The sequence below is a fragment of the Antedon bifida genome, chromosome 10 (genome assembly GCF_963402885.1).
Source record: "Antedon bifida chromosome 10, ecAntBifi1.1, whole genome shotgun sequence".
NCBI lineage: Eukaryota > Metazoa > Echinodermata > Crinoidea > Comatulida > Antedonidae > Antedon > Antedon bifida.
In genome coordinates, this window is record NC_136235.1 from 162,442 (window position 1) to 187,275 (window position 24,834).

Sequence of the window (24,834 nt, forward strand, 5' to 3'; positions counted from 1 at the left end):
GTATGTGCATGTTGCGTTTGCGCGGATAACCCGAACTCGTCAAAGTGACGAGTTCAAATCTAGTTGGTTATCCGCACTTGGCGGATAACCCCTTGTTATTGTCAGGATCTTTTTTGGTTATCCGCACTTGGCGGATAACCCCTTGTTATTGTCAGGATCTTTTTTTTTTTTTTTTTTTTTTTTTTTCTATGTTATTCTTCTTTCTTTCCCAGAATTTTGTGTCACGTGTATCTCAAATTCTGATCAGCATTACATCGTATAACTTTGTCAGAAGATTTACCTCTATCTGTAGAAGTGCAGGACAGTTCGTTTTTTTACTTTAGAGTCGCGCAGCGTAAGCTACGCGCGATTTTATGAATTTTGCGTATTTAACATAGACTAAAAACCAAAAGTCATTTTGTAATGACTCTTGGTGAACATTTAAGTCATATCAAGTGCAAACTTTCTATGGATTAAAAATGGCATGTTTCACAGAAAGTTACGCGCGCACGCGCGTTTAAAATTTCAGAATGCGTAAAATCAATTTCTAATCAACTTTCTACGCGTTTCAGGTCATTTTGAGCATTTCAAAAATTCCCACGCGTGCGCAATTTTTTTACGCGCACGTGCGCACGTAGCGCAAAAACATCTTTTTTTTGCTTGATTTTTGTTTTTTCAGCCTTTTCTAGTAAATTTACCAATTTTCAATCAATTTCGACTTAAAATCACGTCATACGAGCACGTAGAATTAAACAATTTGCGCGCGTTTTTAATGAAAAAGTTAAAAAATTTGTCAAAATTTTGCCTTTTTTAAAACAGTCATAGATTGTAAACTACGTGGTGAACTTTTTTAAAATTGCATATTCTGGAAGTTGATGAGTTGTAGATATCGAATCATGCATCGATATGGCTAACCAGACATTGTAACGTCATCGTATGGCCACTCGAATATAAAATATAGGATTTTTGTCTCTTTCGCATAGCTCATCACATTTAATAGAGCGCATCTTCACTTATCCGTATTCCATTTCCCCCCATTTTGTTATATTGTCTAGGCCAATCAATTATCTTTCGCATAATCTACCATTTTTTAAATTGTGATGACGTCATCATGTCCAAAAGCGTCAATAACTTGGGTCCCTTATTTTCACCTATTCTGCACTGTATGTAGTACGTATACAGAATATAGTGTATACCGTATATACTTTGACGTGACGCAAAATAGAGAGCGCACTAACATTTTTACAATGGCATAATCGTTTTTCTGCGCGCAATATTCTAACGTATGACGTGCACGTGGCTTTTGCGCTGCGGATAACCTAACTCGTCCGTAGTGACGAGTTCAAATCTAGTTGGTTATCCGCACTTGGCGGATAACCCCTTGTTATTGTCAGGATCTTTTTTTTTTTTTTTTTTTTTTTCTATGTTATTCTTCTTTCTTTCCCAGAATTTTGTGTCACGTGTATCTCAAATTCTGATCAACATTACATCGTATAACTTTGTCAGAAGATTTACCTCTATCTGTAGAAGTGCAGGACAGTTCGTTTTTTTACTTTAGAGTCGCGCAGCGTAAGCTACGCGCGATTTTATGAATTTTGCGTATTTAACATAGACTAAAAACCAAAAGTCATTTTGTAATGACACTTGGTGAACATTTAAGTCATATCAAGTGCAAACTTTCTATGGATTAAAAATGGCATGTTTCACAGAAAGTTACGCGCGCACGCGCGTTTAAAATTTCAGAATGCGTAAAATCAATTTCTAATCAACTTTCTACGCGTTTCAGGCCATTTTGAGCATTTCAAAAATTCCCACGCGTGCGCAATATTTTTACGCGCACGTGCGCACGTAGCGCAAAAACATCTTTTTTTTGCTTGATTTTTGTTTTTTCAGCCTTTTCTAGTAAATTTACCAATTTTCAATCAATTTCGACTTAAAATCACGTCATACGAGCACGTAGAATTAAACAATTTGCGCGCGTTTTTAATGAAAAAGTTAAAAAATTTGTCAAAATTTTGCCTTTTTTAAAACAGTCATAGATTGTAAACTACGTGGTGAACTTTTTTAAAATTGCATATTCTGGAAGTTGATGAGTTGTAGATATCGAATCATGCATCGATATGGCTAACCAGACATTGTGACGTCATCGTATGGCCACTCGAATATAAAATATAGGATTTTTGTCTCTTTCGCATAGCTCATCACATTTAATAGAGCGCATCTCCACTTATCCGTATTCCATTTCCCCCCCATTTTGTTATATTGTCTAGGCCAATCAATTATCTTTCGCATAATCTACCATTTTTTAAATTGTGATGACGTCATCATGTCCAAAAGCGTCAATAACTTGGGTCCCTTATTTTCACCTATTCTGCACTGTATGTAGTACGTATACAGAATATAGTGTATACCGTATATACTTTGACGTGACGCAAAATAGAGAGCGCACTAACATTTTTACAATGGCATAATCGTTTTTCTGCGCGCAATATTCTAACGTATGACGTGCACGTGGCTTTTGCGCTGCGGATAACCTAACTCGTCCGTAGTGACGAGTTCAAATCTAGTATTTATTTCTTACCTTCCACCCTTCTACTCCATTTTTTGTGTCACGCGTATCTCAAAAACTTGCACACGTACCGTTTCGTAACTTTCTCAACATATCGCCATTCACGTGAAGTTGTGCAGCGAAGGTTTTCACGACGTTTGCAATTGCGCAACGTGATTTTCGCACGATTTTATGAATTTCGCGTATTTAACATAGGTCAAAAACCAAATAGCATTTTTAATTGAAACTTAACAAAAGTTTAATTTATGTCTTGCGCTAACTGACTGTGGAAAAAAATGGCATGTTTCTCACGAAGTTACGCGCGCACGCGCGTTTAAAATTTAAAAATGCGAAAAATCAATTTCTAATCAACTTTTTACGTGTTTCATGTCATTTTGAGCATGTCAAAAATTCCCACGCATGCGCATTTTTTTACGCGCGCGGTGCGCACGTAGCGCATAAAACCTTCTTTTTTGCGAGATTTTGGTTTTTCAAGCCATTTCTAGTAATTTTACCAACTTTTAAACAATTTCGACCTAAAATCACGTCATACGAGAACGTAGAATTGCACAATTTGCGCGCGTTTTTGTTGAAAAAGTTCAAAAATTTGTGAAAATTATGCCCTTTTTCAAACAGTCATAAATTCTAAACTACGTGGTGAACTTTTTTTAAATTACATATTCTGGAAGTAGATGAGTTGTAGATATCGAATCATGCATGAATATGGCTAACCGGACATTATGACGTCATCGTATGGCCACTCGAATATAAAATATAGGATTTTTGTCTCTTTTGTCATAGCGCATCACATTTAGTAGAGCTCATCTCTACTTATCCGTATTCTATTTCCTCCTATTTTTATATAATGTCTAGGTCAATCAATTATCTTTCGCATGATTTACCATTTTAAAATTTGTGATGACGTCATCATGTTCAAAAGCGTCAATAACTTTGGTCACTTATTTTCACCTATTCTGAACTGTATATAGTACGTATAAAGATTATACTGTATATACTGTAACGGCATTTGGTATAGCCCAAATCATTTATTTCCTACCTACTGCTATAATGTAGCAGGCCAAATAAGACTAAGTACTGATTGGCTATTTGTGATAAACAAATAGGTCCAGGGACCTATAGTATAGTATAGTAGTCATAATAATCTTTTTCTGTGTGCAATATTCTAACGTATGACGTGCGCGTGGCTTTTGGGCTGCGGATAACCTAACTCGTCCGTAGTGACGAGTTCAAATCTAGTTTTTTTTTTTTTTTTTTTCTATGTTATTCTTCTTTCTTTCCCAGAATTTTGTGTCACGTGTATCTCAAATTCTGATCAACATTACATCGTATAACTTTGTCAGAAGATTTACCTCTATCTGTAGAAGTGCAGGACAGTTCGTTTTTTTACTTTAGAGTCGCGCAGCGTAAGCTACGCGCGATTTTATGAATTTTGCGTATTTAACATAGACTAAAGACCAAAGGTCATTTTGTAATGACACTTGGTGAACATTTAAGTCATATCAAGTGCAAACTTTCTATGGATTAAAAATGGCATGTTTCACAGAAAGTTACGCGCGCACGCGCGTTTAAAATTTCAGAATGCGTAAAATCAATATCTAATCAACTTTCTACGCGTTTCAGGTCATTTTGAGCATTTCAAAAATTCCCACGCGTGCGCAATATTTTTACGCGCACGTGCGCACGTAGCGCAAAAACATCTTTTTTTTTGCTTGATTTTTGTTTTTTCAGCCTTTTCTAGTAAATGTACCAATTTTCAATCAATTTCGACTTAAAATCACGTCATACGAGCACGTAGAATTAAACAATTTGCGCGCGTTTTTAATGAAAAAGTTAAAAAATTTGTCAAAATTTTGCCTTTTTTAAAACAGTCATAGATTGTAAACTACGTGGTGAACTTTTTTAAAATTGCATATTCTGGAAGTTGATGAGTTGTAGATATCGAATCATGCATCGATATGGCTAACCAGACATTGTGACGTCATCGTATGGCCACTCGAATATAAAATATAGGATTTTTCTCTCTTTCGCATAGCTCATCACATTTAATAGAGCGCATCTCCACTTATCCGTATTCCATTTCCCCCCATTTTGTTATATTGTCTAGGCCAATCAATTATCTTTCGCATAATCTACCATTTTTTAAATTGTGATGACGTCATCATGTCCAAAAGCGTCAATAACTTGGGTCCCTTATTTTCACCTATTCTGCACTGTATGTAGTACGTATACAGAATATAGTGTATACCGTATATACTTTGACGTGACGCAAAATAGAGAGCGCACTAACATTTTTACAATGGCATAATCGTTTTTCTGCGCGCAATATTCTAACGTATGACGTGCACGTGGCTTTTGCGCTGCGGATAACCTAACTCGTCCGTAGTGACGAGTTCAAATCTAGTTGGTTATCCGCACTTGGCGGATAACCCCTTGTTATTGTCAGGATCTTTTTTTTTTGGTTATCCGCACTTGGCGGATAACCCCTTGTTATTGTCAGGATCTTTTTTTTTTTTTTTTTTTTTTTTTTTTTCTATGTTATTCTTCTTTCTTTCCCAAAATTTTGTGTCACGTGTATCTCAAATTCTGATCAACATTACATCGTATAACTTTGTCAGAAGATTTACCTCTATCTTTAGAAATGCAGGACAGCTCGTTTTTTTACTTTAGAGTCGCGCAGCGTAAGCTACGCGCGATTTTATGAATTTTGCGTATTTAACATAGACTAAAAAGCAAAAGTCATTTTGTAATGACACCTGGTGAACATTTAAGTCATATCAAGGGCAAACTTTCTATGGATTAAAAATGGCATGTTTGACATAAAGTTACGCGCGCACGCGCGTTTAAAATTTCAATTTGCGAAAAATTCATTTCTAATCAACTTTCTACGCGTTTCAGGTCATTTTGAGCATTTCAAAAATTCCCACGCGTGCGCACTTTTTTTACGCGCGCGTGCGCACGAGGCGCAAAAACATATTTTTTTTGCTTGATTTTAGTTTTTTCAGCCTTTTATAGTAAATTTACCAATTTTCAATCAATTTCGACTTAAAATCACGTCATACGAGCACGTAGAATTGAACAATTTGCGCGCGTTTTTGATGAAAAACTTCAAAAATTCGTCAAAATTAGACCTTTTTTTAAAACTGTCATCAATTCTAAACTACGTGGTGAACTTTTTTTAAATTACATATTCTGGAAGTAGATGAGTTGTATTTCTCGAATCATGCATTGATATGGCTAACCGGACATTGTGACGTCATCGTATGGCCACCCGAATATAAAATATAGGATTTTTTTCTCTTTCGTCAGAGCTTTTCAAATTTAATAGAGCGCATCTCTACTTATCCATATTCCATTTCCCTCAATTTTTTTATTTTGTCTAGGTCAATCAATTATCTTTCGCATGATTTACAATTTTTAAAATTGTTATGACGTCATCATGTTCAAAAGCGTCAATAACTTTGGTCACTTCTTTTCACATATTCTGCACTGTATGTAGTACGTATACAGTATATAGTGTATACCGTATATACTCAGACGTGACGCAAAATAGAGGGCGCACTAACATTTTTTCAATGGCATAATCGTTTTTCTGCGCGCAATATTCTAACGTATGACGTGCGCGTGGCTTTTGCGCTGCGGATAACCTAACTCGTCCGTAGTGACGAGTTCAAATCTAGTTTTTTTTTTTTTTTCTATGTTATTCTTCTTTCTTTCCCAGAATTTTGTGTCACGTGTATCTCAAATTCTGATCAACATTACATCGTATAACTTTGTCAGAAGATTTACCTCTATCTGTAGAAGTGCAGGACAGTTCGTTTTTTTACTTTAGAGTCGCGCAGCGTAAGCTACGCGCGATTTTATGAATTTTGCGTATTTAACATAGACTAAAAACCAAAAGTCATTTTGTAATGACATTTAGTGAACATTTAAGTCATATCAAGGGCAAACTTTCTATGGATTAAAAATGGCATGTTTCATAGAAAATTACGCGCGCACGCACGTTTAAAATTTCAAAATGCGAAAAATCAACTTCTAATCAACTTTCTACGCGTTTCATGTCATTTTGAGCATTTCAAAAATTCCCACGCACGCGCAATAATTTTACGCGCGCGTGCGCATGTAGCGTAAAAATATAATTTTTTCGCGTGATTTATGTTTTTTCAGCCTTTTCTAGTAATTTTACCAACTTTTAAACAATTTCGACTTAAAATTACGTCATACGAGCACGTGAAATTGGATAATTTGCATGCGTTTTTAATGAAAAAGTTCAAAAATTCGTCAAAATTATGCCTTTTTTTAAACAGTCATAGATTGTAAACTACGTGGTGAACTTTTTTAAAATTGCATATTCTGGAAGTTGATGAGTTGTAGATATCGAATCATGCATCGATATGGCTAACCGGACATTGTGACGTCATCGTATGGCCACTCGAATATAAAATATAGGATTTTTGTCTCTTTCGCATAGCTCATCACATTTAATAGAGCGCATCTCCACTTATCCGTATTCCATTTCCCCCCATTTTGTTATATTGTCTAGGCCAATCGATTATCTTTCGCATAATCTACCATTTTTTAAATTGTGATGACGTCATCATGTCCAAAAGCGTCAATAACTTGGGTCCCTTATTTTCACCTATTCTGCACTGTATGTAGTACGTATACAGAATATAGTGTATACCGTATATACTTTGACGTGACGCAAAATAGAGAGCGCACTAACATTTTTACAATGGCATAATCGTTTTTCTGCGCGCAATATTCTAACGTATGACGTGCACGTGGCGTTTGCGCTGCGGATAACCTAACTCGTCCGTAGTGACGAGTTCAAATCTAGTTGGTTATCCGCAACCGTAAGGTTTTGCGGATAACCCTTGTTATTGTAAATATCTTTTTTTTTTTTCATCTTCTTTGTTCTTCTTTCTTTCCCGGAATTTTGTTGCACGCATATCTGTCATCCTTGTCAACATAAGATTGTATAACTTTGTCATAAGATTGACCTGTAGCTGTAGATGTGCAGGAAACTTTGTTATATGACGTTAGAGTCGCGTAGCGCAAGTTACGCGCGATTTTATGAATTTCAATGATTGGTCATAAATTATAAACCAAAAGTCATTTTGTATTGACACTTGGTGAAAATTTAAGTCATATCAAGGGCAAACTTTCTATGGATTAAAAATGGCATGTTTCACAAGAAGTTACGCGCGCACGCGCATTTAAAATTTCAAAATGCGCAAAATTAATTTCTAATCAACTTTCTACGCTGATCATGACATTTTGAGCATGTCAAAAATTCCCACGCGCGCGAAAAAATTTACGCGTAAGGTGCGCACGGAGCATGAAAATCATGTGTTTTTCTCTTGAATTATGATTTTACAGCCTTACCTAGTCATTTTAAAAAAGATTGACATCATTTCAAATTAAAATGACGTCATACGAACACGTTGATTTAGACCATTTGCGCGCATTTTAGTTGAAAAGGTGACAAAATATTGTCAAAATTATGTCTATTTTGAATCTATTATAGCTCTTCAGGATCATCCATGACCCCCAATTTTTTTAATTTAATATGTAAGCAGATATGTTGTAGATATGAATTCATGCAGAATCTTTACCCCTCGGATGTTATGACGTCATCGTATGGCCACACGAATGTAAAATATAGGATTTTTTACTCTTTCGTTATTGCTCATCACATTAAATAGAGCGCATCTCGCTTATACGTATTCCATTTCCTCCGATATTTTAATACTGTCTAGGTCAATCAACTATCTTTTGTATGAGTTAAAAATATTTTAATTTTTATAACGTCATCATGTCTAAAAATGTAAATAACGTGGGTCACTTAATTTCATCTTTACAGTAAATTTCAATCTGTTATAGCTCGTCAGAATAAAAAGTGATAATCATGATTAAAACGTTTTCTGAAAGCTATTGGATTGTAGATACGAATTCATGTGAATATTTTACCAATCAGATGTCATGACGACGTCATATGGCCAGTTGAATTCAAAAAGTCATATTTTCATCTCTTGTCTAAAAGTTCATTGCGTTTAAACGAGAGCGCATCTCACTTTTACGTGCCCAAAATTCTTCAAATTTGTAATGTAATTAATTAGATAATTATCTTCTAAAATTGTTATTTTATATGTTAATTTGATGATGTCATCGTGTTAATAATTGGATTTAAAAGATGGGTCTCGTAATTTCGTCTATGCTACACTGTAAATACTGTAATATGATGTATGCTACAAAATAGGTACAATTCAGCACTGTAAACATATTTATTTCATGTCATAGGATGGCATAATAATTGTCGAGGTTCATATAGTTTAAAGTATGTGCATGTTGCGTTTGCGCGGATAACCCGAACTCGTCAAAGTGACGAGTTCAAATCTAGTTGGTTATCCGCACTTGGCGGATAACCCCTTGTTATTGTCAGGATCTTTTTTTTTGGTTATCCGCACTTGGCGGATAACCCCTTGTTATTGTCAGGATCTTTTTTTTTTTTTTTTTTTTTTTTTTTCTATGTTATTCTTCTTTCTTTCCCAGAATTTTGTGTCACGTGTATCTCAAATTCTGATCAACATTACATTGTATAACTTTGTCAGAAGATTTACCTCTATCTGTAGAAGTGCAGGACAGTTCGTTTTTTTACTTTAGAGTCGCGCAGCGTAAGCTACGCGCGATTTTATGAATTTTGCGTATTTAACATAGACTAAAAACCAAAAGTCATTTTGTAATGACACTTGGTGAACATTTAAGTCATATCAAGTGCAAACTTTCTATGGATTAAAAATGGCATGTTTCACAAAAAGTTACGCGTGCACGCGCGTTTAAAATTTCAGAATGCGTAAAATCAATTTCTAATCAACTTTCTACGCGTTTCAGGTCATTTTGAGCATTTCAAAAATTCCCACGCGTGCGCAATAGTTTTACGCGCACGTGCGCACGTAGCGCAAAAACATCTTTTTTTTGATTGATTTTTGTTTTTTCAGCCTTTTCTAGTAAATTTACCAATTTTCAATCAATTTCGACTTAAAATCACGTCATACGAGCACGTAGAATTAAACAATTTGCGCGCGTTTTTAATGAAAAAGTTAAAAAATTTGTCAAAATTTTGCCTTTTTTAAAACAGTCATAGATTGTAAACTACGTGGTGAACTTTTTTAAAATTGCATATTCTGGAAGTTGATGAGTTGTAGATATCGAATCATGCATCGATATGGCTAACCAGACATTGTGACGTCATCGTATGGCCACTCGAATATAAAATATAGGATTTTTGTCTCTTTCGCATAGCTCATCACATTTAATAGAGCGCATCTCCACTTATCCATATTCCATTTCCCCCCATTTTATTATATTGTCTAGGCCAATCAATTATCTTTCGCATAATCTACCATTTTTTAAATTGTGATGACGTCATCATGTCCAAAAGCGTCAATAACTTGGGTCCCTTATTTTCACCTATTCTGCACTGTATGTAGTACGTATACAGAATATAGTGTATACCGTATATACTTTGACGTGACGCAAAATAGAGAGCGCACTAACATTTTTACAATGGCATAATCGTTTTTCTGCGCGCAATATTCTAACGTATGACGTGCACGTGGCTTTTGCGCTGCGGATAACCTAACTCGTCCGTAGTGACGAGTTCAAATCTAGTATTTATTTCTTTCCTTACACCCTTCTCCCTCATTTTTTGTTCGCAGCGCATCTCTAATTCTAGCCAATATAAGATTGTATAACTTTTTCATAAGATTGACCTATATCTGTAGATGTGCAAGAAACTTTTTTTTTTATTTTCGAGTCGCGCAGCGTAAGTTACGCGCGATTTTATGAATTTCAATGATTGATCATAGATTAAAATCCAAAAGTCATTTTGTATTGAAACTTGGTGAAAATTTAAGTCATATCAAGCGCAAACTTTCTATGGATTTAAAATGGCAGGTTGCGCAAAAAGTGACGCGCGCACGCGCGTTTAAAATTTCAAAATGCGAAAAATCAACTTCTAATCAACTTTCTACGCGTTTCATGTCATTTTGAGCGTTTCAAAATTTCCCAGGTATGCGCATTTTTTTTACGCGCGCGTGCGCACTTAGCGCAAAAACATGGGTTTTTTTTGCTGGATTTTTGTTTTTTCTGTCTTTTATGGTAAATTTACCAATTTTCAATCAATTTTGCCTTAAAATCACGTCATACGAGCACGTAGAATTAAACAATTTGAGCGCAATTTTGATGAAAAAGTTCAAAAATTTGTCAAAATTATGCCTTTTTTTAAACAGTCTTAGATTTTAAACTACGTGGTGAACTTTTTTATAATTACATATTCTTGTAGTAGATGAGTTGTAGATATTGAATCATGCATCAATATGGCTAACCGGACATTGTGACGTCATCGTATGGCCACTCGAATATAAAATATAGGATTTTTGTCTCTTTTGTCATAGCGCATCACATTTAGTAGAGCTCATCTCTACTTATCCGTATTCTATTTCCTCCTATTTTTATATAATGTCTAGGTCAATCAATTATCTTTCGCATGATTTACCATTTTTAAATTTGTGATGACGTCATCATGTTCAAAAGCGTCAATAACTTTGGTCACTTATTTTCACCTATTCTGAACTGTATATATATAGTACGTATAAAGATTATACTGTATATACAGTAACGGCATTTGGTATAGCCCAAATCATTTATTTCCTACCTACTGCTATAATGTAGCAGGCCAAATAAGACTAAGTACTGATTGGCTATTTGTGATAAACAATTTATCCAGGGACCTATAGTATAGTATAGTAGTCATAATAATCTTTTTCTGTGTGCAATATTCTAACGTATGACGTGCACGTGGCTTTTTGGCTGCGGATAACCTAACTCGTCCGTAGTGACGAGTTCAAATCTAGTTTTTTTTTTTTTGGTTATCCGCACTTGGCGGATAACCCCTTGTTATTGTCAGGATCTTTTTTTTTTTTTTTTTTTTTTTTTTTCTATGTTATTCTTCTTTCTTTCCCAGAATTTTGTGTCACGTGTATCTCAAATTCTGATCAACATTACATCGTATAACTTTGTCAGAAGATTTACCTCTATCTGTAGAAGTGCAGGACAGTTCGTTTTTTTACTTTAGAGTCGCGCAGCGTAAGCTACGCGCGATTTTATGAATTTTGCGTATTTAACATAGACTAAAAACCAAAAGTCATTTTGTAATGACACTTGGTGAACATTTAAGTCATATCAAGTGCAAACTTTCTATGGATTAAAAATGGCATGTTTCACAGAAAGTTACGCGCGCACGCGCGTTTAAAATTTCAGAATGCGTAAAATCAATTTCTAATCAACTTTCTACGCGTTTCAGGTCATTTTGAGCATTTCAAAAATTCCCACGCGTGCGCAATATTTGTACGCGCACGTGCGCACGTAGCGCAAAAACATCTTTTTTTTGCTTGATTTTTGTTTTTTCAGCCTTTTCTAGTAAATTTACCAATTTTCAATCAATTTCGACTTAAAATCACGTCATACGAGCACGTAGAATTAAACAATTTGCGCGCGTTTTTAATGAAAAAGTTAAAAAATTTGTCAAAATTTTGCCTTTTTTAAAACAGTCATAGATTGTAAACTACGTGGTGAACTTTTTTTAAATTACATATTCTGGAAGTAGATGAGTTGTAGATATCGAATCATGCATGAATATGGCTAACCGGACATTCTGACGTCATCGTATGGCCACTCGAATATAAAATATAGGATTTTTGTCTCTTTTGTCATAGCGCATCACATTTAGTAGAGCTCATCTCTACTTATCCGTATTCTATTTCCTCCTATTTTTATATAATGTCTAGGTCAATATATTATCTTTCGCATGATTTACCATTTTTAAATTTGTGATGACGTCATCATGTTCAAAAGCGTCAATAACTTTGGTCACTTATTTTCACCTATTCTGAACTGTATATAGTACGTATAAAGATTATACTGTATATACTGTAACGGCATTTGGTATAGCCCAAATCATTTATTTCCTACCTACTGCTATAATGTAGCAGGCCAAATAAGACTAAGTACTGATTGGCTATTTGTGATAAACAAATAGGTCCAGGGACCTATAGTATAGTATAGTAGTCATAATAATCTTTTTCTGTGTGCAATATTCTAACGTATGACGTGCACGTGGCTTTTGGGCTGCGGATAACCTAACTCGTCCGTAGTGACGAGTTCAAATCTAGTTTTTCTATGTTATTCTTCTTTCTTTCCCAGAATTTTGTGTCACGTGTATCTGAAATTCTGATCAACATTACATCGTATAACTTTGTCAGAAGATTTACCTCTATCTGTAGAAGTGCAGGACAGTTCGTTTTTTTACTTTAGAGTCGCGCAGCGTAAGCTACGCGCGATTTTATGAATTTTGCGTATTTAACATAGACTAAAAACCAAAAGTCATTTTGTAATGACACTTGGTGAACATTTAAGTCATATCAAGTGCAAACTTTCTATGGATTAAAAATGGCATGTTTCACAGAAAGTTACGCGCGCACGCGCGTTTAAAATTTCAGAATGCGTAAAATCAATTTCTAATCAACTTTCTACGCGTTTCAGGTCATTTTGAGCATGTCAAAAATTCCCAAACGTGCGCAATATTTTTACGCGCACGTGCGCACGTAGCGCAAAAACATCTTTTTTTTGCTTGATTTTTGTTTTTTCAGCCTTTTCTAGTAAATTTACCAATTTTCAATCATTTTCGACTTAAAATCACGTCATACGAGCACGTAGAATTAAACAATTTGCGCGCGTTTTTAATGAAAAAGTTAAAAAATTTGTCAAAATTTTGCCTTTTTTAAAACAGTCATAGATTGTAAACTACGTGGTGAACTTTTTTAAAATTGCATATTCTGGAAGTTGATGAGTTGTAGATATCGAATCATGCATCGATATGGCTAACCAGACATTGTGACGTCATCGTATGGCCACTCGAATATAAAAATATAGGATTTTTGTCTCTTTCGCATAGCTCATCACATTTAATAGAGCGCATCTCCACTTATCCGTATGCCATTTCCCCCCATTTTGTTATATTGTCTAGGCCAATCAATTATCTTTCGCATAATCTACCATTTTTTAAATTGTGATGACGTCATCATGTCCAAAAGCGTCAATAACTTGGGTCCCTTATTTTCACCTATTCTGCACTGTATGTAGTACGTATACAGAATATAGTGTATACCGTATATACTTTGACGTGACGCAAAATAGAGAGCGCACTAACATTTTTACAATGGCATAATCGTTTTTCTGCGCGCAATATTCTAACGTATGACGTGCACGTGGCTTTTGCGCTGCGGATAACCTAACTCGTCCGTAGTGACGAGTTCAAATCTAGTTCTATGTTATTCTTCTTTCTTTCCCAGAATTTTGTGTCACGTGTATCTCAAATTCTGATCAACATTACATCGTATAACTTTGTCAGAAGATTTACCTCTATCTGTAGAAGTGCAGGACAGTTCGTTTTTTTACTTTAGAGTCGCGCAGCGTAAGCTACGCGCGATTTTATGAATTTTGCGTATTTAACATAGACTAAAAACCAAAAGTCATTTTGTAATGACACTTGGTGAACATTTAAGTCATATCAAGTGCAAACTTTCTATGGATTAAAAATGGCATGTTTCACAGAAAGTTACGCGCGCACGCGCGTTTAAAATTTCAGAATGCGTAAAATCAATTTCTAATCAACTTTCTACGCGTTTCAGGTCATTTTGAGCATTTCAAAAATTCCCACGCGTGCGCAATATTTTTACGCGCACGTGCGCACGTAGCGCAAAAACATCTTTTTTTTGCTTGATTTTTGTTTTTTCAGCCTTTTCTAGTAAATTTACCAATTTTCAATCAATTTCGACTTAAAATCACGTCATACGAGCACGTAGAATTAAACAATTTGCGCGCGTTTTTAATGAAAAAGTTAAAAAATTTGTCAAAATTTTGCCTTTTTTAAAACAGTCATAGATTGTAAACTACGTGGTGAACTTTTTTAAAATTGCATATTCTGGAAGTTGATGAGTTGTAGATATCGAATCATGCATCGATATGGCTAACCAGACATTGTGACGTCATCGTATGGCCACTCGAATATAAAATATAGGATTTTTGTCTCTTTCGCATAGCTCATCACATTTAATAGAGCGCATCTCCACTTATCCGTATTCCATTTCCTCCCATTTTGTTATATTGTCTAGGCCAATCAATTATCTTTCGCATAATCTACCATTTTTTAAATTGTGATGACGTCATCATGTCCAAAAGCGTCAATAACTTGGGTCCCTTATTTTCACCTATTCTGCACTGTATGTAGTACGTATACAGAATATAGTGTATACCGTATATACTTTGACGTGACGCAAAATAGAGAGCGCACTAACATTTTTACAATGGCATAATCGTTTTTCTGCGCGCAATATTCTAACGTATGACGTGCACGTGGCTTTTGCGCTGCGGATAACCTAACTCGTCCGTAGTGACGAGTTCAAATCTAGTTTTTCTATGTTATTCTTCTTTCTTTCCCAGAATTTTGTGTCACGTGTATCTCAAATTCTGATCAACATTACATCGTATAACTTTGTCAGAAGATTTACCTCTATCTGTAGAAGTGCAGGACAGTTCGTTTTTTTACTTTAGAGTCGCGCAGCGTAAGCTACGCGCGATTTTATGAATTTTGCGTATTTAACATAGACTAAAAACCAAAAGTCATTTTGTAATGACACTTGGTGAACATTTAAGTCATATCAAGTGCAAACTTTCTATGGATTAAAAATGGCATGTTTCACAGAAAGTTACGCGCGCACGCGCGTTTAAAATTTCAGAATGCGTAAAATCAATTTCTAATCAACTTTCTACGCGTTTCAGGTCATTTTGAGCATTTCAAAAATTTCCACGCGTGCGCATTATTTTTACGCGCACGTGCGCACGTAGCGCAAAAACATTTTTTTTTTGCTTGATTTTTGTTTTTTCAGCCTTTTCTAGTAAATTTACCAATTTTCAATCAATTTCGACTTAAAATCACGTCATACGAGCACGTAGAATTAAACAATTTGCGCGCGTTTTTAATGAAAAAGTTAAAAAATTCGTCAAAATTTTGCCTTTTTTAAAACAGTCATAGATTGTAAACTACGTGGTGAACTTTTTTAAAATTGCATATTCTGGAAGTTGATGAGTTGTAGATATCGAATCATGCATCGATATGGCTAACCAGACATTGTGACGTCATCGTATGGCCACTCGAATATAAAATATAGGATTTTTGTCTCTTTCGCATAGCTCATCACATTTAAAAGAGCGCATCTCCACTTATCCGTATTCCATTTCCACCCATTTTGTTATATTGTCTAGGCCAATCAATTATCTTTCGCATAATCTACCATTTTTTAAATTGTGATGACGTCATCATGTCCAAAAGCGTCAATAACTTGGGTCCCTTATTTTCACCTATTCTGCACTGTATGTAGTACGTATACAGAATATAGTGTATACCGTATATACTTTGACGTGACGCAAAATAGAGAGCGCACTAACATTTTTACAATGGCATAATCGTTTTTTCTGCGCGCAATATTCTAACGTATGACGTGCACGTGGCTTTTGCGCTGCGGATAACCTAACTCGTCCGTAGTGACGAGTTCAAATCTAGTTTTTTTTTTTTTTCTATGTTCTTCTTTCTTTCCACGAATTTTGTTGCACGCATATCTCTAATTCTGGCCTACATAAGATTGTATAACTTTGTCATAAGATTGACCTATAGCTGTAGATGTGCAGCCAAGCTTTTCGACGATTTCGGAGTTGCGCAGCGTAAGTTACGCACGATTTTATGAATTTCAATGATTGATCATAGATTAAAAACCAAAAGTCATTTTGTATTGAAACTTGGTGAAAATTTAAGTCATATCAAGCGCAAACTTTCTATGGATTAAAAATGGCAGGTTGCGCAGAAAGTTACGCGCGCACGCGCGTTTAAAATTTCAAATTGCGAAAAATCCATTTCTAATCAACTTTCTACGCGTTTCATGTCATTTTGAGCATTTCAAAAATTCCCACGCGTGCGCAATATTTTTACGCGCGCGTGCGCACGTAGGGCAAAAACATGTTTTTTTTGCTTGATTTTTGTTTTTTCAGCCTTTTCTAGTAATTTTACCAACTTTCAAACAATTTCGACTTAAAATCACGTCATACGAGCACGTAGAATTGAACAATTTGCGCGCGTTTTTGATAAACAATTTCAAAAATTTGTCAAAATTATACCTTTTTTTAAACAGGTCATAGATTATAAACTACATGGTCAATTTTATTTTTTTTTACATATTCTGAAAGTAGATGAGTTGTAGATGTAGAATCATGCATCCATTTGGCTAACCGGACATTGTGACGTCATCGTATGGCCACTCCAATATCAAATATAGGATTTTTGTCTCTTTCGTCATAGCTCATCACATTTAATAGAGCGCATCTCTACTTATCCATATTCCATTTTCCTCAATTTTGTAATATTGTCTAGGTCAATCAATTATCTTTTACATGATTTACCATTTTTAAAATTGTGATGACGTCATCATGTTCAAAAGCGTCAATAACTTTGGTAACTTATTTTCACCTATTCTGCACTGTATGTAGTACGTATACAGTATATAGTGTATACCGTATATACTCAGACGTGAAGCAAAATAGAGGGCGCACTAACACTTTTTCAATGGCATAATCGTTTTTCTGCGCGCAATATTCTAACTTATGTCGTGCGCGTGGCTTTTGCGCTGCGGATAACCTAACTCGTCCGTAGTGACGAGTTCAAATCTAGTTCTTCTTTCTTTCCCTGAATTTTGTTGGCAGCGTATCTCTAATTCTGGCCAACATAAGATTGTGTAACTTTGTCATAAGATTGACCTGTAGCTGTAGATGTGCAGGACGTTTCGTTTTTTGACTATAGAGTTGCGCCGCGTAAGTTACGCGTGATTTTGTGAATTTCGCGTATTTACCATAGATTGAAAACCAAAAAAACAATTTAAATTGAAACTTGGCAAAAGTGTAATTTATATCATGCGCTAACTTTCTATGGATTAAAAATGGCACTTTTTACCGAAAGTTACGCGCGCACGCGCGTTTAAAATTTCAAAATGCGTAAAATCAATTTCTAATCAACTTTCTACGCGTTTCAGGTCATTTTGAGCATTTCAAAAATTCCCACGCGTGCGCAATATTTTTACGCGCGCGTGCGCACGTAGGGCAAAAACATGTTTTTTTTGCTTGATTTTTGTTTTTTCAGCCTTTTCTAGTAATTTTACCAACTTTCAAACAATTTCGACTTAAAATCACGTCATACGAGCACGTAGAATTGAACAATTTGCGCGCGTTTTTGATAAACAATTTCAAAAATTGGTCAAAATTATACCTTTTTTTAAACAGTCATAGATTCTAAACTACATGGTCAATTTTATTTTTTTTTACATATTCTGAAAGTAGATGAGTTGTAGATATAGAATCATGCATCCATTTGGCTAACCGGACATTGTGACGTCATCGTATGGCCACTCCAATATCAAATATAGGATTTTTGTCTCTTTCGTCATAGCTCATCACATTTAATAGAGCGCATCTCTACTTATCCATATTCCATTTTCCTCAATTTTGTAATATTGTCTAGGTAAATCAATTATCTTTTACATGATTTACCATTTTTAAAATTGTGATGACGTCATCATGTTCAAAAGCGTCAATAACTTTGGTCATTTATTTTCACCTATTCTGCACTGTATGTAGTACGTATACAGTATATAGTGTATACCGTATATACTTAGACGTGAAGCAAAATAGAGGGCGCACTAACACTTTTTCAATGGCATAATCGTTTTTCTGCGCGCAATATTCTAACTTATGTCGTGCGCGTGGCTTTTGCGCTGCGGATAACCTAACTCGTCCGTAGTGACGAGTTCAAATCTAGTGTTACAAATTATTATTATACTCTTCTAAAAAGCATTGGGCAACAGATCGTTTTTTTACTTAAAATTGTACAGTATTACAGTAGGCCTATAAATAGTTCAGTATGTTGTACTGTCCCTAGAAAAAAGGTATTTAAAGTTATTTCTGTAAAACTACAGCGTTTAGTCAGTAAAATATGTTTTAGGTAGATTCCAACAATCTATGCATTATTTGGCTTGTATAAGTTTTAAGTGAAACTCTTAAACTATTTTCCCTTTAGAATGGTAATGGTCATTTTATCGTCATTGATGGGATATATTTTCAATTGTTTTGTGTTAGTTCGATTAAAGGTAAACTTTATTCAATAAACTATTGCGTTTTTCCATAATTTAAGGCCAAATCATAATTTTGCGTATAGTTTTGTTTTTCCGTGTAGTACCCTATTTATCTTCATTTCCGTATACGTCCGTAATATTAGGCAGCATTTCGGTAGTAACAAGGAATTATACCGCGCCGATAGCAGAGCAAACCCGGAATTTGATAGGCTTAGTCGTAGTTGCAGGGCATTTTATCATTGTTGAATGTTTTGTTGTTAGCTTAAAGAGTCCCTTGAAAAACAAAAAATGAAGGACGGTTGAGAAGGTGTTTTCACACAGATCGCGAGGAAGTTTTATGATTATGCATACAGAGTAGTAGGAATTAGTCAAAGGGACAATACTTCTTTAATTGTTAAAATTGGTAAAAGAAGTAATGCTGGCGCCAACTAATTCAGCGACCTTTCTACAACCAAAGTATTTCTTTGTAACAAAATTTATTTTAAATGGAACGTTACAAAAATAATCCTCCGCTTTATCAGAGCATGAATACCTAATAACCAGACAAGAACGTATCTTTGTTACGTTTTACTATCAATCCATTTTCATCACGCAATCAATTTTTCAACAATATAGTAGTATAACAATAACATTTTGATTGAATAGTGAGGGATTAGTTACAGTTTGACTTTGAATAAACCATTGGTTTAAAAAAAACAGATTACCTCTAATGGATCAAGCATTTACACATAAACTTTGCGTTAAAAAAATTCACCGACAAACGAAAATAATATAGCCTATTCCTTTTAAATATTAGGCATATTGCAAAGGCCAATAATCGATTTGTCCATAATTATTACGTTTTGCCGGTAGATTTTTCATAATCTAAGGCCAATTTTTAGGCCAAATCATAATTGTCCGTATAGTTCTGTATTTCCGATGCGTGTAGTACCCTTTATCTTCACTTCCGTACGTCCGTAAATATTAGGCCGAATTTCCGTAGTAATAATAGAGTGTGGTTTAAACAACACCGTTGTAAAGTTTATAGTGGATAAATAAAAATGAATTTTGGAAATTGTGGTTTTAACATCTGACTTTATTTAGCATTTAGCCTAATTCAAAATAATACAATTCAACGTTTTGCTCAATATATTTTTAAAATTATTAATTGATAATAAATTTACATTAATTGAGTACAGTTATTCTATAGAATGTATTAAAGTACCTTAATCGGGGACTTCCCCGTGACGTTTGCATTGAACGAAAAAAAATGTTATCCTATATTGTTAGTCGCGTATGTTTACTACCGGTGGAATATTATAGTCTACAATCCTCTGTTTGCTATAGCGCACTATAGAGTGAGTGACATTTCCGGCGAACTAGAGGTGCAATTTATCATGAATTTTACGTGCGAGAGTATCATTTGCGGCCATCTAGGGGTGTTATTTAACAAATTGCTCGCTCAAATACTCAGTGTTGGAGTCTTTGGGCAACCCTCTTAAAATAGTCCTGCGACCGCCCCTGTAATAGGGGCGGGTCTCTAGTCTAACTTTAGGGTGTCTGGTACTTGCGGTGCAGCAGACAATTAGTCTGTTGTTATCCATTTAGTATTGTATGAACACAACTTGTTCATTTGGCATTAATTTTGAGTGGTACCTCACTCATCTATGCTAGCCCCATTTTAGGCCCTCCCTCGGGGGGTCTGGCGGGCCTATTGCAGCAGACAAAAAGTCTGTCGTTTGTGATACTGGTATAAGGATGCCAATGGGCATCTCATGGTGGTAAAATTAGGTGGTATCTCTCTCATCTAACCGGTGCCGATTTTTTAGCACCTTTCGGAGTCCCCTCGGTCTAGACGCAGCAGGGGGTACCCGGCAGACTCCCATTTTCATTGACTTCAAGTGACCCCCAACACACTTAAATAGTCAGATATTGGTACCAGCTCATCTAACCAAATGTCTCTGGGCTGCCTGTCTATTAGGCTAGATTTTACTCTATTCATCTTAATTAAAATTAGTTTTATATACTGCAATCCCTTCCTTTACCAGAAGTATGATCTGAACAATCTTTAGTTTATCTGTTTTTGTTCGAAACCAGAGCTGTGACTGCATCCGCCCAGAAGTGTTTTTACCAATAAGGGTCATCTCGTCCTCCATCAACACGTCATTCTAAAAAAAAATAACACACTCCCACAAAACGTTATACGAGGGTGCAATTTCCGGGCATCAAGAGTGACATATTTCAGTATTCACTCCTCAGCCCACCAACCATAATGGCTCGATCTATTTGACCTAAGGCAAGGATGATTGCTTGCTTTAGCAAAAGTATTTTTGTTCGTTAATAATGCTCATTGTGCGGTTAAATTATTAACATGACCTTTCAACAATAAAAAAAATGTGTATTGTTGATCGAGAGTGGGGTTGATTAAGAAAACGCACTAGTAGATCCATCGGTTTCGTAATTGCGCGATTTAAAATTATTGGTAATATTGTATTTTCTTAGATTGACGTATCTTGGAGAATATCTTGGCGAAGAGGTAGACAACACTGTGATGAAAACACAATAGCAAATGAACTTTTATTAAATGGTGAAGGTAGCCTAAGTTGCACTTCTGGCTGTTCGGGTAGTGTTTCCTTGTCTTTCTATTGCACTGATTTTAGCGTTAGTGAAGATTGGACATCGGGCGTTAACTCTGTTACATTTTCTGCAGGAAGTCCCACTTTCACTATGAGGTAGGCCCATATCCGATTATTTTATTGTACTATGATGCAATCCTAGACCTATATAATAAATAAATTTCAATTTTTTAGGTAATTGTGTTTAAATTGAAATTCCCATTAATGTAATAAAAATGTTTAAAAAAGTTATTGTAAGCATTTGTTAACACATGCGTAAGGTTTTCTTTGAGCATTGTTGTGAGTCAAAATAGTACCGGAAGCAAAAGCATGATTATTGTGTTTTATTTATATATTTTGGTTTTTAGTAAATCACTTCAATTGTAGGCTACTACCAACATATTGTATACCATGATAACTAGTAACAAATCCAATATTATAAAAAAAAATAGTATTAGGCTTTTATACAACTAAATGTGTGAAGAGTATATATTTGTTTTAAACTTAAGTTGATTCGGTGAAACATATAGTGAGCACCTCTATTCCGATAAACTCGATTATCTAACTCTGCAAAAGAAGCAAAATTGCATATCTCTTAATAATAATCCTACAGGTTTTCCGGTCGTAATTGGATAGGTGGCCTAGTTGTTGGCAGTAATGGTGGGTGGTCACTTCCAATGACAGTTAACTTGACTGTAAGACAAGACACTGAACGACCTAACTCATCTCCACTTTCTTCTGTTACTCCGATTGTTCGATTGCAGCATGGATGTAACCACACATTGGTTATTCCTGGTAAAGATTTTGATTTTATTTTGGAACTCTGATTATCTGTCCAATTATCAGATTATCAACAGGACATTCAAATCGAACTTTTTATAATGTAGGCCCTAATTATAATACATTAAATTACAAAATATAAAGTTCCACAAAAAGATACAAGAATTAATTAATTAAATTCTTATGTGAAAGGATGTCTTATTATTATATAGATATACTGCTTCAGACGAAAAGTAGGCCTACACTAATTGAAAGTAAAGCCGTGTACGCTCAATAAATTATGTTATCTAGGATTCCTTAGAGTTACTCTTAAATTTTGTTCATCCATCTTCTTCTAAATTTCTGAGCGTGCAGTATTACTTAAAATTGCATGTGTGTATTTTGCGATTTATTGTTATTCCTCTCTTCTAGAGGTATTGATAATTATAACAACACATTATTTCTATTTTATTAACCTTTCATTAGTAAATGACCCAGATGGAGATAGAGTGAGATGCCGATGGGCAGTAGGTAGCTTTGAATGTGGCGATGTATGCAATGGATTTCCTAATGCGTTTCTTGAAGAGGTAATAAGAGGTTTTAGACAATAATATAGAACATTGCGGTGTTAAAATACAATACAACTTTTATATTATGTTAGTAATTTTTTTCCTCTTCTTAAGTCACAAAACAGAAATCATTCAAAACCAAATGAATTTTTTCGAGAACTTTATTATTAATGTATATATCTTTTACAGAGTACGTGTACCTTTCGGTATGAGGCCAAGTATACCGTAGGTTGGTACGTTGTGGCTTTAATGATTGAAGACTTTGCAGAACCTTTATCGACGACACCATTGAGCACAGTACCTCTACAATTCTTAGTGAACGTTTTCAGTAACGAAGGTCTTTGCAGCTCCGCACCAGAATTTGTTGATCCGACGCCTAAAGACGGAGCATGCATCGGAATTCCAGCAAATGAAACTTACATTCAAGAAATTGTTGCAAAAAGTGGAGGCGATGGTGTTGGGTTAGAATTATTTTATGTAAATTGTAAAATACATTTTGTGAGCAATTAAAAACATTTCGTGTAGGCCTGCACACTTACATTGATTGGCTTACAAAACACAGGTGGTTACATATTACATATTCGGCTATAGGCCTATATCACTACTTAAAAAATAGCATTAACCAAATACTAATAGTGTCATCGGTCTATCTTAGATTGAAAGTACATTCTGAATGTGCTTTGTTTTCCATTTTACAGGATATCAGCCATTGACACCGTTTCACCGTTGGGCGTTACAAAGTCACTTGTAGCCTCAAAACAAAATGAGAACCAGTTATTTTATGTGAATATAACATGGACACCAAGCGTGCAGCAGTTAGGACAAGAAAATATACTTTGTTTTACTGCAGAAAACACGGAAGGGTAAGAAAGCTGGATATAAATAATTGCTATCACACATTATTCCATTTACATACATTTGTAATAAATATAGATGGGGCAACTTATTTAGTGACCTGGCGTAAAAAAAATGATTAAGGTTCTTTAGAATCAGAAAACTTCAGATATTTTATTATTAAAAAATAGCATACGAATGATTCATAGTAAATAATATCTAAAATAGAAACCAATATGTTCAACAAAATTGTAGACCTACACTATTTTGAATTTGTTGGCATTTTACTTTTTTTTAGACAATCAACTCCTCAATCCTGTGTAACTTTTGCAACTGGTGGTATGTAATATATAAGAGCTTAAAACCCTGTAATAATATATTATTGGCCAAACAAATAGACAAATTAGACGACACAAAACTACTAAACATGACGGAGAATGGTCTCTGCTTGTTCTGAGAAAACTCAGATAATTATCTGTGTTTTCTAGATCCAGAAAACTCATATCTGAGTTTTCATTGGACGTTTTTATGTCACCGATAATTACACATTGTTTGATGTTTCAGAACTTCCACCTACCGTAGTTGCCGGCTCACTTCAACCAAGTTCAGGTTCTAGAATCCTCTCAAGTCATGATACATGGCGCCTACAGTTTAATAAACAGGTATATATTTAGGCTGGACAAAAATAGTAGAGTCTATGGAAAGTTAGACGCAGCTACATAAACCCCACTCAAAACCACTATACACCGCTTGTGTGTAATAATCATAAATAATTTCTCTGCCCTACTTATATTCTTATTTATAAAATACAAACTTGGTAAAACTAAGTGAATCATTTAAAATCAATAATATAAAAATTGTTTTTTTTGTTTAGTTTGTACGACCTACACGACCAACATTCATTCGTTTTTTTGATGCCGGTAACAGTCTTGTACACTCAATAGACGTTTCATCTCGTCCGGATGTTCTGTATCAGTCAAGTAGAGATGGATCTATTGAATTTACAATCCAGGGCCTATTGCTTCTTGAAAAACAAAATTATTACATTTTGATGGATTCTGGTGTAGCTAAGGGGTTAGAACTGTGTGGTCCAGAATCACCAGCCATTCGAGACCGAGCGTATTGGACATTTGAAATTCGTAAGTTCTTATTCATCCTGGTTATTAAAGATGTATTGTCCCTTTGACTAATTCCCAAAAAATTTTTTTTTATATTTAAAAAAAAAGTGGGTCATTTTG

At 34.9% G+C, this 24,834-nt stretch overlaps 2 protein-coding genes across 5 annotated transcripts in view; one reads left to right on the forward strand and one right to left on the reverse strand.

The window, feature by feature from the left end:
• Nucleotides 1–24,834, reverse strand: part of LOC144853856 (mediator of RNA polymerase II transcription subunit 23-like) — a 78,024-nt gene that overhangs the window by 39,168 nt on the left and 14,022 nt on the right. The gene's annotated exons all lie outside the window — the stretch shown is intronic.
• LOC144853851 (uncharacterized) overlaps nucleotides 1–24,834 on the forward strand; it is a 47,095-nt gene that overhangs the window by 5,658 nt on the left and 16,603 nt on the right. For all 4 annotated transcript variants that reach the window (XR_013614442.1, XR_013614443.1, XR_013614444.1 and 1 more), the window contains exons 2-9: nucleotides 21,322–21,551; nucleotides 22,048–22,229; nucleotides 22,680–22,780; nucleotides 22,952–23,223; nucleotides 23,461–23,625; nucleotides 23,895–23,935; nucleotides 24,161–24,258; nucleotides 24,471–24,735. Coding sequence is in view for 1 of the 4 variants with exons in the window: in XM_078711701.1 (XP_078567827.1) it covers nucleotides 21,322–21,551; nucleotides 22,048–22,229; nucleotides 22,680–22,780; nucleotides 22,952–23,223; nucleotides 23,461–23,625; nucleotides 23,895–23,935; nucleotides 24,161–24,258; nucleotides 24,471–24,735 (1,354 nt within the window). In the remaining 3 variants the exon portion in view is untranslated. The remainder of the gene's footprint in view (nucleotides 1–21,321; nucleotides 21,552–22,047; nucleotides 22,230–22,679; nucleotides 22,781–22,951; nucleotides 23,224–23,460; nucleotides 23,626–23,894; nucleotides 23,936–24,160; nucleotides 24,259–24,470; nucleotides 24,736–24,834) is intronic.